Below are 15,623 nucleotides of genomic sequence, written 5' to 3' on the forward strand. Positions count from 1 at the left end.
GAGAAGCGGTATCTCTGGGTAAGGCACGGTAAGGCACTATAGTAAATGGCAAATGTTAAACATTTTTTAAATTTAATACTGCTTATACACTTAGATTGTTTGAATTTCTGACTAACACGTACAACTTACATGTATTTTTTGCATTTATCACTTGTAATCTTCACTGCAATACTAATTTGCATATTTCTTAGTGGAGTGACCACAGATTATGTATGGGTGGGGAAACCTGAGGCCCAGGGTCGTTTAAATGACTTTACCAAGGATATGTCACTGGAATTCATAAGTAAATATTTATGCTGAATATTAAGACTTGAACAGGATGAAAGAACATTAGAAAACATATCATAGTTTTCAAGAAATAAATATAAATGTTAAACTCTTTTATGCCAGTAGAAATCACTATATTATTTATTTTGAGGAAAAAATTTGCTTGCAAAATCATTTACTAATTTATGCTTGTGTTTCACTAATACACTGTGAGATATGAACTTCCAAAACGCATTGATGAAAATCAATATCTTTTTCAGCGAAAGTCATGAGTAGTATTGCAGAACTAACCTAGGAGTGCAGTATAGAAAAATCCCAGGATGACAGGTTTTCAGCAGGACAGCTACCTGGCCAACTAATTGGAGGAGACACATGTTGTGCCATTCCAAAGAATAGCGACCAAATGGAATGCTAAAGTTATCTAACAATATCCTATGCTAACAAAATTTTGCTGAAGATAGTTCAAAAATGACTGCAGCCATACACTGACAGAGAACTGCCAGAAGTTCAAGATGGATTCAAAAGAGGGCATGAAACAAGGGTTATCATTCGTGGTGTCAAATAGATCTTGGCCAAAAGCAGAGAATATCAGAAAGACGTTTGCCTGTGTTTTACTGAGTACACAAAGGCATTCGCCTGTGTAGCTCATAATAACTATTAGATAACATTATGAAGAATGGGAATTCTAGGATACTTAATTGTGTTCACACAGAACCTGTACATGGATCAAGAGGTAGTTTTTCAAACAGAGCAAGGGGATACTGTGTGGTTCAGAAGTGGAAAAGGTGTGAGTGTGGGGCAGTGTTATGTGTCAACTTGGCTAGGCTATGATCCTCAGTGGTTTGGCAGACACTATGTAATCACCTTCCATTTAGTGATCTGATGTGAGCAGCCAATCAGTTGAAAGGGGAGTTTCCTTGAGGGTATGGCCTGCCTCCAGTAAATAAATGGATGTCTTGAAACTACACCCTTCTCTTCACCTGATCTCCAGTTCTTGGAATATAAGCCTGCAGAATTATCTTGCCTACTTCTAGACCTGCAGATTTAGGATTAGCCAACCACTGCAACCCCATGAGCCAGCACAGGCCTCCAATCTGCCACCTGACCTGCGTATTTTGGGTTCATCAGCCCCTGCAACCATGTGAGCCAGCAGAAATTTTCAGCCTGTTGCCTGACCCACAGATTTGGGATTTGCCAGCCCCCACAATTGCATGAGCCATTTCCTTGAAGTAAATTTCTATGTAGAACTGTATATGCTACACTGGTTTTAGTGCTCTAGAGAACCCAGACTAAGACAGGCAGAATTGTATCTTTTCACCCGACTTATTTAATCTGTATGCTGAACAAATAATCTGAGATGCTGGACTATATGAAGAATAACACAGCATCAGGATTGGAGAAGGACTCATTAACAACCTGTAATATGCAGATGACACAAACTTGCTTGCAGAAAGTGAAGACAATTGAAGCACTTACCGATAAAGGTAAAGTACCACAGTCTTCAGTATAGATTACACCTGAACATAAAGAAAATGAAAATTCTTACAAATGAACCAATAAGCAACATCATGATAAATGGAGAGAAAATTGAAGTCGTGAAAGATTTCATTCTAGTTGGATAAACAATCAATGCCCATGGAAGCAGAAGTCAGAAATCAGACAACATATTGCACTGGGCAAATTTGCTGCAAGAGACTTCTTTAAAGTATTAAAAAGCTACGATCTCACTTTGATGACTAAGGTGCACCTGACCAAAGCCATGGTCTTTTGGATTGCCTCATATACATGCAAAAACTGGACAATGAAAAAAGAAGACAGAGAAGAAATGGTGCATTTGAATCGTGTTGGCAATGAATATTGAATATACTGTGGACTGCCAGAAAAATGAACAAATCAGTCTTAGAAGAAATACAACCAGAATGCTCCTTACAGGCAATGATGATGAGACTTTGTTTTGCTTACTTTGTACATGTGTTCAGGAAAGATCACCTGCTAGAGAAGGACATCATGTTTGGTGAAGTAGAGGGTCCACGAAAATGAGGAAAACCATCAATGAGATGGATTGACACGATAGCCACAACAAAGGATTCAAACATACCAACAATCATAAAGATGACACAGGACCAGGCAATGTTTCATTCTGTTATACATAAGGTCAACGTGAGTCAGAGCCAGTTCAACTGCAACTAACAACAGAAAGTAGCTGGTCCAAGTTGGAACAGAAATTCAAGGATCTACAAGAAGAGTTTTCACAAAGAAGTAGATTTAGCAAAAGAAATATTATGGTTTAGGAGCTTAAGAAGCTGTAATTAAGAATCTTAGTGACAAGGTGAAAGTAAATGCTTGTTATGTTAATAACAAATTAAAAAAAACAAGTACAAATTCCAGTAAAATAAATCTGTGCAATAAAGTCGTGGGACAAATATGAAGCCAAGTGAAACGAGGCATGACTTTAAGAATCAATTGAGCTTAAAAACCCAATTGATCCTTGGAATAATTTCCTCAGAATGATCCAAGGCTGATATTTCTTCATTGTGGCCAATGGCATATCTTGGACCTGTGGGGGGAAAAAGTTATATAATCATAATAGCATAAATGTTATTTACTTACTTTTAATTATTAAAATCAACATACAAAGCATGGAAATATTAATCATATTTACAGAAAAAATTAAAATTCTACAAAAATTAACTATTTAAAAATAATGGAAAATCTGACAGAAGTTGGGAGGTGGATTGGGAAAGTGACATGTGAGGGTATTAATTGCTCTCAGACTTGTGAATAGTACATAAATACTACCTAAACATGCTGCATCCAAAATGAAGCTTAAGAAGATATTTTAAAAGTTTCAGTAGCATTAGAGGTGCTGAAAATAATAATGCTGTATCTGATAACTGTTGGGTGATGGAGACAATGAGTGAAGCCAGAGTATAGTGTAAATGAGCTAAATCCTCAACTTTTACGAACTTATAAACCAACAGGTAGAGGTTTTAAGGCTTATTATTTAGATTGTGAATAACTACCAGAAGAATTTTTAAAAAGAAATAATTAAAAGTAGTTAGTGTGTTTTGGTGAGTGGGTGTGGTAGGAGACATTTTCTTTGAGATCTGTACTCTCCTCAGCTGTTTGATTTGTTTAAACCATACAATAAACGAAAACACCCTAGTATTATTGTAAACATTTCCCCATCACTGACGGACTTGTGTATGGTCTCTGGTCAGCTCTATCGCCTGTGCTGGACTCTTCGAAACAGTACAGAGGAACGCATTGATTTAGATGCAGAAGACAAAAGACAGGAAAAAGCTGATGATTTTGAAGAAGGTAATATCTGGTTTCCATTTGGCTTTCATATAGGAACTCTGTGTGCCTGGCTTAGTTTAAGGTTCTTAAATGCCACAAAATTCAGCTTCTGCAAAAGCTGTTACATTTGTGGAAAATCTTAACTTCCTTACAACCAAAACAACTTGTTTCATATGAAATCTACCCATTTATCTGTCTGTCCATCACATAACTGGAATTATGTGTCAGCTACTGAACTGACAATCAATTCCAACTTCTCTTGTTCTTAGTCACATTTTAAGTGTTCAATAAATTAGTCTTGATTGATTTTGACTAGGCATTTATCCCCACCTCCTTCTCCAAACTTATTTCTCACTATTCTCCACAATATACCATTAATTCCAAACTTACAGGTTTTCTCACTTCCCCACATATACAAAACTCATGACTTCCTAGGATATTTCTACCTCTCCAGGAGCCCTGGTAGCACAGTGGTTAAGCCCTTGGCTGCTAACAGAAAGGTTAGCAGTTCAAACCCACCAACTGTTCCATGGGAGAAAGATGTGGCAGTCAGCTTCTGTAAACATTACAGCCTTGGCAATGGAAGTCAGAATTAGTGAGACTAAAGATAAAGCACTTGACAACAAGTTATTTGAGGAAAAATCAGATTTTTAAAAGGATTTTTAAAAAATGAAGAAAACCTAAGAATTATGTAGGATTCTATCAAGAGAAATAACCTATGAGTGACTGGAGTACCAGAATGGAGGGATAACAAAAAAAATAGAGAGGATTGTCAAAGATTTGTTGGCAGAAAACTTCCCTGATATCGTGAAAGATGACAAGATATCTATCCAAGATGCTTATCGAACCCCACATACAGTAGGTCCCAAAAGAAAGTCACCAAGACATGTTATAATCAAAATTGCCAAAACCAAAGATAAAGAGAGAATTTTAAGAGTGGCTAGGGATAAACGAAAAGTCATCTACAAAGAAGAGTCAATAAGAATAAGCTTGGACTACTCAGCAGAAACCAAGCAGGCATGAAGGCAATGGGATGACATATATAAAACCTTGAAGGAAAAAAAAAAAATTGCCAGCCAAGAATTATATATCCAACAAAACAGTCTCTCAAATATGATGGCGAAATTAGGGCATTTCCAGATAAACAGAAGTTTAGGGAATCTGCATAAAACCAAACCAAAATTACAAGAAATACTAAAGGGAGTCCTTCGGTTAGAAAATAAGTAATATCAGATAATAACCCAAGACTAGAATACAGGACAGAGCAACTAGATATCAACCCAGATAGGGAAGTCAAAAAATAAATCAAAGTTAAAACACTGAAAATAGGGAAACAGAGATGTCAATATGTAAAAGATGACAACATTAAAACAAAAAAGAGGGACTAAAATATATATATATATATTTTTTTTTCATATGAAGAGGAAGACAAGACAATATAAAGAAATAAAAGACTGGTTTAAACTTAGAAAAATAGGAGTAAATATTAAGGTAACCACAAAGGAAACTAACAATCCTACATGTCACAATAAAAAACAAGAAAAATATAAAGACTCAGCAAATACAAACTGAACAGTGAAAAAGATGAAAAGAAAACACATTTAAAAAAATACTCAGCACGGAAAATTAAGTGAAACAACGAAACTGTCAACAACACACACAAAAAGACATCAAAATGAAAGCACTAAACTCATACCTATCAATAATTACACTGAATGTAAATGGACTAAATACACCAATAAAGAGACAGAGAGTGGCAGAATGGCTTTAAAAACACGAGTGGTCTATATGCTGCCTACAAGAGACACACCTCAGACTTAAAGACACAAACAAACCAAAACTCAAAGGATGGAAAAAATATATCAAGCAAATAACACTCAAAAAAGAGTAGGAATGGCAATAATAACCTCTGACAAAACATACTTTAAAGTAAAATCCACCACAAAGGTTAAGGAAGGACACAACATAATGATTAAAGGGTCAATACACCAGGAGGACATAACTATAATAAATATTTATGCACAAAAATTTATGCACAAAAGGGTTCTAAAAAATATAAAACAAACTCTACCAGCATTGAAAAGAGAGATAGACAGCTCTACAATAATAGTAGGAGACTTCAACACACCACTTTCAGTGAAGGACAGAACATCCGGAAAGAAGCTCAATAAAGACATGGAATATCTAAACGCCACAATCACCCAACTGAATCTCATGGACATATACTGAACCCCCCACCCAACAGCAGCCAACTATACTTTCTTTTCCAATGCACATGGAACATTCTCCAGAATACAGCACATATTAGGCCAGAAAGCAAGCCTTAACAAATTCCAAAGCATCAAAATATTACGAAGCATCTTTTCTGACTATAAAGCCATAAAAGTAGAAATCAATAACATAAAAAGCAAGGAAAAAAATCAAACACATGAAAACCGAACAATACCTTGATCAAAACTATGGGGTTATAGAAGAAATTAAGGATGGAATAAAGAAATTCATAGAATCTAAGAAGAATGAAAACACATCCTACCAGAACCTTTGGGAAACAGCAAAAGCAGTGCTCAGAGGTCAGTTTATAGCAATAAATGCACACATCCAAAAACAAACCAAAAAAAAAGGCCAAAATCAAAACATCAACCCCAGAACTGGAACAAGCAGAAAGAGAGCAGCAAAAGAAGCCCTCGGAGCCAGGAGAAATGAAATAATGAGAATTAGAGCAGAATTAAATGAAATGGAGAATAGAAAAAGAATTGAAAGAGTTAACAAGACCAAAAGCTGGTTCTTTGAAAAGATCAACAAAATTGATAAACCATTAGCCAAAATGACAAAAGAAAAACAGTAGAGGAAGCAAATAACCCATATCAAAAATGAGATGGGTGATATCACAACAGACCCAACAGAAACTAAAACAATCATAACACAATACCATGAAAAACTGTACTCTAACAAATTTGAAAACCTAGAGGAAATGGACAAATTTCTAGAAACTCACTACCTACCTAAACTAACACAACCAGAGGTGGAACAACTAAATAAACCTATAAAAAAAGACGAGATTGAAAAGGTAATTAATAAACACTCAACCAAAAAAAAAAAGCCCTGGCCCGGACGGTTTCATTAGAGAATTCTACCAAACTTTCAGAGAAGAGTTAACACCACTACTGCTAAAGGTATTTCAGAGCATAGAAAATGATGGAATACTCCCAAAGTCATTCTATGAAGCCAGGATAACCTGATACCAAAACCAGGTAAAGACAGCACAGAAAAAGAAAATTATAGACCAATATCCCTCATGAACATTGACACAAAAATCCTCAACAAAATTCTAGCCAATAAAACACAGCAACATATATTTAAAAAAAAAAAAAAAAACATGATCAAGTGAGATTTATACCAGGTGTACAGGGATGGTTCAACATTAGAAAAACAATCAATATAATCCATCACATACATAAAACAAAAGACAAGAACCACATGATTTTATCAATCAATGCAGAAAAGGCATTTGATAAAGTCCAACAACATTCATGATAAAAACTCTCAACAAAATAGGAATAGAAGGGTAATTCCTCAATATAATTAAGGGCATTTATACAAAACCAACAGCCAACATCATCCTAAATGGAGAGACTTTGAAAGCATTCCCCTTGAGAATGGGAACCAGACAAGGATGCCCCTTTCACCACTCTTATTCAACACTGTGCTGGAGGTCCTAGCCAGAGCAATTAGGCTAGAAAGAGAAATAAAAGGCATCCAAATTGTTAGGGAAGAAGTAAAAGTATCTGTATTTGCAGATGATATGATCTTATATACCAAAAAAACCCCAAAGAATATACAAGAAAACTGCTGGAACTAATAGAAGATTTCAGCAAAGTTTCAGGATACAAGCTAAACATACAAAAATCAGTTGGATTCCTCTACACCAACAAAGAGAACTTTGAAGAGGAAATCACCAAATCGATACCATTTACAATAGCCCCCAAGAAGATAAAATACTTAGGAATAAATCTAACAAGAGACATAAAAGACCTATACAGTGAAAACTACAAGACACTACTGCAAGAGAGCAAAACAGACTTGTATAAGTGGAAAAACATACCTTGTTCATGGATAGGAATATTCAACGTTATGAAAATGTCAATTCTACCCTAAGCGATCTACAGATACAATGCAATCCCAATCCAAATTTCAACGGCATTTTTTAATGAGATGGAGAAACAAATCACCAATTTCATATGGAAACGAAAGAGGCTCTGGATAAGTAAAACATTACTCAAGAAGAAGAACAAAATGGGAGGCCTCACACTACCTGATTTTAAAACCTATTATATTGCCACAGTAATCAAAATGGCCTGGTACTGATACAACAACAGATACATAGACCAATGGAACAGAATTGAGAATCTGAACACAAATTCATCCACCTATGAGCAGCTGATATTTGACAAAGGCCCAAAATCCATTAACTGGGGAAAAGACGGTCTCTTTAACAAATGGTGTGGGCATAACTGAACATCCATCTGCAAAAAAATGAAACAAGACCCATACCTCACACCATGCACAAAAACTAACTCACAATGGATCACAGACCTAAATATGAAACAGAAAACAGTAAAGATCATGGAATAAAAAGATAGGGGCAACGCTAGGAGCCCTAATACATGGCGTAAACAGAATACCAACCATACGTAACAATGCACAAACACCAGAGGAGAAACTAGATAACTGGGAGCTCCTAAAAATCAAACACTTATGCTCATCAAAAGACTTCACCAAAACAGTAAAAAGACATCCTATAGACTGGGAAAAAAAATCTGGCTATGACAAATCCAATCAGTGTCTAATCTTTAAAATCTACAAGATACTGCAAAACCTCAACAACAAAAAGACAACCCAATTAAAAAATGGACAAAGGATATGAACAGGCACTTCACCAAAGAAGACATTCAGGCTGTTAATACACACATGAAGAAATGCTCATGATCCTTAGCCATTAGAGAAATGCAAATCAAAACTACCATGAGATACCATCTCACCCCAACAAAGCTAGCATTAATCCAAAAAACACAAAATAATAAATGTTGGAAAGGTTGTGGAGAGACTGGAAAACTTATACGCTTTTGGTGGGAATGCAAAGTGCTACAAACACTTTGGAAATCGATTTGGCACTTCCTTAAAAAGCTAGAAATAGAAGTACCACATGATCCAGCAATCCTGCTCATTGGAATATATCCTAGAAAAATGAGAGCCATCACACGAATAGATATATGCACACCCATGTTCATTGCACACTGTTCCCGATAGCAAAAAGATGGAAATAACCTAGGTGCCCGTCAAGGGGCGAATGGATAAACAAATTATGGTATATTCCCACAATGGAATACTACACAACAATAAAGAACAACGACGAATCAGTGAAACATCTTATAACATGGAGGAATCTGGAAGGCAGTGTGCTGAGTGAATTTAGTCAGTCACAAAAGAACAAATATTGTTTAAGACCACTATTATAAGAACTCAAGAAAAGGTTTAAACACAGAAGAAAACATTCTTTTATGATTAAGAGGGTAGGAAGGGAGAGGGTAATTCACTAACTAGACAGTAGACAAGAATTATCTTAGATGAAGGGAAGGACTGCACACACTACTGGGGAAGTCAGAACAACTGGACTAAACCAAAGCTAAGAAGTTTCCTGAATACAACCAAACACTTCAAGGGACAGAGCAGCAGGTACAGAGGTCTGGGGACCATGCTTTCAGGGGACATCTAGGTTAATTGGCATAATAAAGTTTATCAAGAAAATGTTCTGCATTCTACTTTGGTGAGTGGCGTCTGGAGTCTTAAAAGCTAGTGAGCAGCCATCTAAGATGCATCCATTGGTCCCAAACCACCTGGAGTAGAATGAAGAACACCAAAGACACAAGGAAAATATTAGCCCAAGAGACAGAAAGGGCCACATAAACCAGAGACCACATCATCCTGAGACCAGGAGAACTAGGTGGTGCCTGGCAACCACCAGTGACCGCCCTGACAGGGAATACAACAGAGAGTCCCTGATGGAGCATGAGAAAAGTGGGGTGCAGAACTCAAATTCTAGTAAAAAGACCAGACTTAGTGGTCTGATTGAGACTGGAGGATCCCCAGAAAGCATGGCGCCAGGACTCTCTGTCAGCCCAGAACTAAATCCATTCCCAAGGCTAACTCTTCAGACAAAGATCAGAACGGACAATGGGACATAAAATGATACTTGTGAAGAGTGTGCTTCTTAGCTCAAGTAGATACATGAGACTAAATGGGCAGCTCCTGTCTGCAGGTGAGATGAGAAAGCAGAGAGGGTCAGGAGCTGGTTGAATGGTCACAAGAGATCAGAGGTGGAAAGGAAGAATGTGCTGTCACAGTATAGGGAGAGCAATTAGGGTCACATAACAGTGTATGTATAAAATTTTTGTATGAGAGACTAACTTGAATTGTAAACTTTCACTTAAAGTACAGCAATAAAAAAAGAAAAGAAGTTTACATCCTTGGAAACCCTATGGTCAGTTCTACTGTGTCCTATTGGGTCTCTGTAAGTCGAAATCGACTCAACAGCAGTGAGTTTGGTTTTTTGTTTGTTTGTTTCTCCAAGAGAAAAAAAATTCCTGTTGTGTAAAACTTATCTCTAATCTCACTTCCTTCATTAAATTTCTCCAGCAGCCACTCCATGGCTCTGTGTTTACCTAATATTTTTTAAACAACTGATAAGGTTTAGCACTTCAGGATATGTTGTCTTGAACTGCACACTAATTGGTTTGATTTGTTCTGGTTTAATTTAGTTTTTGTTCTTCGAATTGAAGGAAGTGTCAATGCCTTCTACTTATTTTGGTTTTTGATATCAATCCTACTAAACAAGAATGGCCTATAATTTTCCTTAGTCTTTGTTTGGTTTTTGTACTAAGATCATAGCATTCTCATAGAATAAATTGGGGATTATCCCCTTTTTCCATTTTATGAAACTATTTGAGTAAGTTTGGAATGATATCCTCATTACAATTTTTGTATTTTGACAATAATACCATTAGAACCTGATGGGTTTGTGTGTGTGTGTGTGTGTGTGTGTGTGTGTGTATGAAGAAGAGAAAGAGAGAGAGAAGCTTTAAACTATTGATTAAATTTATTTAATGACTATAGAGCTATTAAGGGTTTTCATTTTGTCATGAATCAGTTTTGGAAAGTTCAATTTTGCTAGGATTTTGGCCATTTGGTACAAAGTTTTGAATTTGTTGGCGTAAATTTGTTCACATCTACTTAGTCTTTTCTCTCTCTGCTGCCTCTGTAGTTATAGCTTCGTTTAAATTCCTAACATAATTCTTTATGATTTGGGGTGATTCTCTTTTTTGCTTGATAAATCTCACTGAGGATATCTATATTTCTTTTCTCTAAGAACCAACACTTGGCTTTGCTATTGCAAGTATTATCCTTATTTTCTATTTCATTAATTATTCTTCTCTGTATACACTTCCATTTAGTTTGTTTGGATTTATTCTGTTGCTGTTTTTCTAACTTAAGCTGGAAAGTTCATTAATTTTCAGCCTCTCTTATTTTCTAATGTAAATATCTAAGGCTATACATTTCCCTGAAAGTAATGCTTTTTTCTGCATCTCACAGCTTTTAATTTGAAAGTAGCTTTCATTATCATTTATTTCTAAATATTATGTTACTTTTATTATGAATTTTCATAGACATTTGAATTTAGAAGTATGTTAAAAGTTTCCAGTGCTGCAACAAATGGTCCTGTGTCTTCACATTTTAGCCAATCTATCTTTGGAATAGATTTTTAAGAAGTTGGATTTTGTGTCAAAGAGTCAATGATATACAGTTTTGTTATACACCTACTCCTCACCTACTGTTCTTTTACTGACCATCTCGTTACCTGACATTTCATATTACGACAATAGTAAAAAATTTACTATCTGACTATTTTGCACATTAACAACATATATCTGGAAGTAAATAATGCTGAGGTGTGAGACAAGACTAATGCTGGCTGTGGTGGTTAAGGTTATGTGTCAACTTGGCTGGGCCATGATTCTCAGTGATTTGGCAGTTATGTAATAATGTAATTTGGCAGTTATGTAATCATCTTCCATTTTTGTGATCTGATGTGACCATCCTCCATTTTCACATAACATGGATTTTCACATAAGAACCTGATCTTTGAAGCATAACCGTGCCAATGAGTGAGGAGTGGGTGTATTGCCAAATCCTCCTCAGTGGGGGTTGAATCATGCTTTTCTAGCAATAACATGAGAGTACCAGTTTCTGCACAGCTGCACTAACATAGTATTATGTGAAACTTTTACATTTTTGCCACTGATAAATGAGGTGATACCTCAGTATAGCTTTCATTTGAATTTCTCTTTTCTAAGTGGGGTTAAGAGTCACTTTTTTCTTTGAACAGTTTATTCATTTCTCTAGCATGTTCACATGGGATTGTTGGTGGTCTTTTCTTCCTTATTTTTGGAAACTGACTTTATATTAAGGATACTAAACCTTTGTGATACAAGACAAAAAATTTTTCCCAGAGACTTCCAGGCAACATGACGCTCTAGGCAGAAGCACCACGCCATCCCCCCACAGCAAAGATCCAAAAAACTAAGCTAAACAGAGAAAACAGAAATCCTGAAACCCTAAGCATCAAATGAAGAGATAAAGAAATCAGCCAAGCACCAAATGGAGTGAGAAACTGACAGAGAATGGAGAGCAAGGAGAGATTCATGCAGAGGTTCCCTATCAGCTAATGCAGGGTGGATCCGCCATCTTGGACTCCTGTCAGAGACCAGCAAAAAGGGGGTATGAGAAAGCAGCTTCATGGAGCTTCCAGCAGGAGACAGAACAACGAGTAAACAGCGATATATGCTTTCCCACCCCCCACCCTTCTTCATCCCCACTCGGCCTCCTCTGCTTCCCGCGGCCACATTCTCTTGGCCAAGAAGCACTGGCTGCTTGGATTCCACTCGCTGGCACCAGCCAACTCCCTGAGTGCCCTTTGTTGGGTGCTGGTGTTGCTTTTTTCTGCTTCTTTTTTATTTCTTCCTTACCTCTCACCACCTCCTCCTCCTTTCTCTCAAATACCTGGCTCAGTACGCCATCTTTGCTTCTTCCTGAAAGGCTGTGAAACTCCGCTCGACTGTGAAATTGCTTCCTGGCACGCTGGTGGGATCCCGGGGCTTTTTGTTTGTTTTGAATTGTTTGTTTGTTTTCTTTTTCTTTTCTCAAATTGGGAGCCCATTCTAGCTGGGCAATACTGCGCGGCTTGGGACCTACCCCTTCAGTTTGCACAGAAATGCAGAGGGATCCCTGAGGGCATTTCTTTTTTCATTTTTTTCTGTTTTTTTTTTTTTGAGGGCTTTTCTTTTTTTAATTATTTTTGTTTTCTATTCCCTCTTTTTCCCTTTTTGTCTTTCTTCATTACTCAGTTTTTCTTCTCTCTATAACTTCCTTCTCTTCCTGTCCCCTGAATACCTGGTGCTGAGTGACACCTCTACACCTTCTGGCAAGGCTGTACTACAACGCCTGGCAACAACTTCCCCAGACTTGTAGCCACACCGGTGGGATCTCTGGGAGCTTTTCTTTTTTTTCTTTCTAATTTTTGTTTATTCATTGTTTTCTATTTTTTTCTTCTTCTTCTGCTTTTTGTTTTTCTCCATTTCATAGTCTCTCATCTCTCCACTCCAATGGCAAGATACCTAAGACTCTTTTTTGTTTGTATGTTTTTGGCTCCTGTTCCTCTCTCCTCTCTCCCATATCCATCTTAGCTCCACACATCACAATCTCCCACCTCCATCCTGCCTACCTGCACCGTACACTCAACATCACACCACCAAGCAGCACAGGCACAGCCTACCAGAACCTGCCCTGCACTGATTACCCTCCCGCCCTGGTGGCTGTAGTAAGTGCCACAAACAACCCATTTCAACAACTCCTGTTAACCTAGACCTGCCCTGCTGTACCATATCTGAGTGACTGACCCTGCCAACTGGAGAAGGAGGCAGAAAGAAACGTGCCCACGGAGAGCAAAAAACAAAGAATACACAGCCCGCCTGCTCAGACATAGCAAAATAAAACAAACAAAAAGAAGAAACAAACAAATCTACAATCAGTAAACAAGAAAAATAACTACAGAATGCCCTGAAGACAGCAGACAATATCAAAACAATTACAAAAACAGGACAGGATAGTTCTAGTAGGTGTCAAAAATAAAACACCAGGTGACTTTTCAGTAGAAGAAAAGGCAATAGAACTACCTGACAGGGAATTCAAATATCTAATACTCAGAATTATCTACGAGTTGAAACAAAAAGCAGACAAAAATAAGGAAAAACTAGACAAATTCATGGAAAAGGCAGACAAATTCATGGAAAATGCGGACAAAAAAGTGCAAGAATTCAGGAAAATAATGCAGAAACAAAATGCCAAAATAAATTCACAACTAGAAATCATACAAAAAAATCAATTAGAAATCCAAAAGATAAACAACAAGATTTCAGAAATGAACAGTGTCATAGAAGGGCTGAGGAGCAGGTTTGAAACAGTGGAAGACAGGATCAGTGAAACTGAAGACAAACACTTGGATACAACTCTGTTTGAGAAAAACTCAGAAAAAAAGAACAAAGAAAAATGAAGAGACCTTGAGAATTATGTGGGATACAATCAAAAGCAAAAATTCTGGAGTAATCGGTGTTCCAGAACAGGGGGAGAAAACAGAAAACACAAAGAAGATCATTGAAGAACTACTGACAGAAAACTTCCCCAATATCATGAAAGATGAAAAGCTGGCCATCCAAGAAGCTCAACGAACCCCATATAGGATAGACTCCCAAAGAAAATCACCAAGACATATCATAATAACACTTGCCAAAACCAAAGACAAAGAATCCCAAGAGCAGCTTGAGAAAAACAAGAAGTCACATACAGAGGAGAAACAATAAGACTAAGCTTGGTTTATTCAGCAGAAACCATGCAGGCAAGAAGGCAATGGGACAACATATATAAAACCTTGGAAGAAAACAATTGTCAGCCAAGAATAATATATCCTGCAATACTCTCATTCAAATATGATGGTGAAATTAGGACATTTCCAGATAAACAGAAATTATGGGAATATGTAAAAACCAAACCAAACTTACAAGAATTATTAAAGAGAGTCCTTTGATCTACGAACAAACAAGTTCAGCTCACAGGCTGAATCTAGGACACAGGATCGTACCAGCCAGATACCAGTCTAGAAATGAACTCTCAAGGACTATCCAAAACCAAAAGAAATACAACAGGGAATCAGAGCAGTTAATCTGTAAGTGGCAACAACATCAGAACAATAAAAGAGAGAATAAATGGTGTAGGTATAGAACCTTCTAATGGAGAGGAAGGCAAGGTGATACCAAGTAATAATAGACTGCTTCAAACTTAGAAAGATAAGGATAAATTTCACAGTAACCACAAAGAAAGTTAACAAACCTACTCATAAGAGTAAAGAGGAAAAACAAAGTCTCAGTAAAAACAAAAGATAAAAAACAAAAGAAATAGAACAAAAAGTCCACAAACAAAATGAGTTCGGCACAGGAGAGTAAAAGCAATATTAGAAAAAAAAAAAAAAAAGGACTACAAAATGACAGCAACAAACTCACATCTATCAATAATGACTTGAATGTAAATGGACTCAATGCACCCATAAAGAGACGGAGAGTGACAGAATGGATAAGAAAACTGGATCCATCAATATGCTGTCTACAAGAGACACACCTTAGAAACAAAAACATGAATTTATTAAAAGTCAAAGGTTGGAAAAAATATATCAAGCTAACAACTACCAAAAAAGAGCAGGAGTGGCAATTCTAATCTGAGATAAAATAGAAAATAGACTTTAAAAAAAAGTCCACCATAAAAGACAAAGAAGGACACTATACAATGATTAAACTGACGATCCATCATGAAGACATAACCATAATAAACATCTACGCACCCAATGACAGGGCTCCAAAATACATAAAACAAACTCTAACAACACTGAAAAGAGA

The 15,623-nt window shown here is 36.8% G+C and overlaps 1 protein-coding gene across 1 annotated transcript in view; it reads left to right on the top strand.

Annotated features, from left to right (window-relative positions):
- LOC101352660 (solute carrier family 5 member 4-like) overlaps positions 1-15,623 on the top strand; it is a 59,502-nt gene that overhangs the window by 40,315 nt on the left and 3,564 nt on the right. The window contains 1 exon segment of the mRNA XM_012558332.1: positions 3,489-3,588. Coding sequence (XP_012413786.1) covers positions 3,489-3,588 — 100 coding nt within the window.

This window comes from Trichechus manatus, unplaced genomic scaffold (genome assembly GCF_000243295.1).
Source record: "Trichechus manatus latirostris isolate Lorelei unplaced genomic scaffold, TriManLat1.0 scaffold00157, whole genome shotgun sequence".
Lineage (NCBI taxonomy): Eukaryota > Metazoa > Chordata > Mammalia > Sirenia > Trichechidae > Trichechus > Trichechus manatus.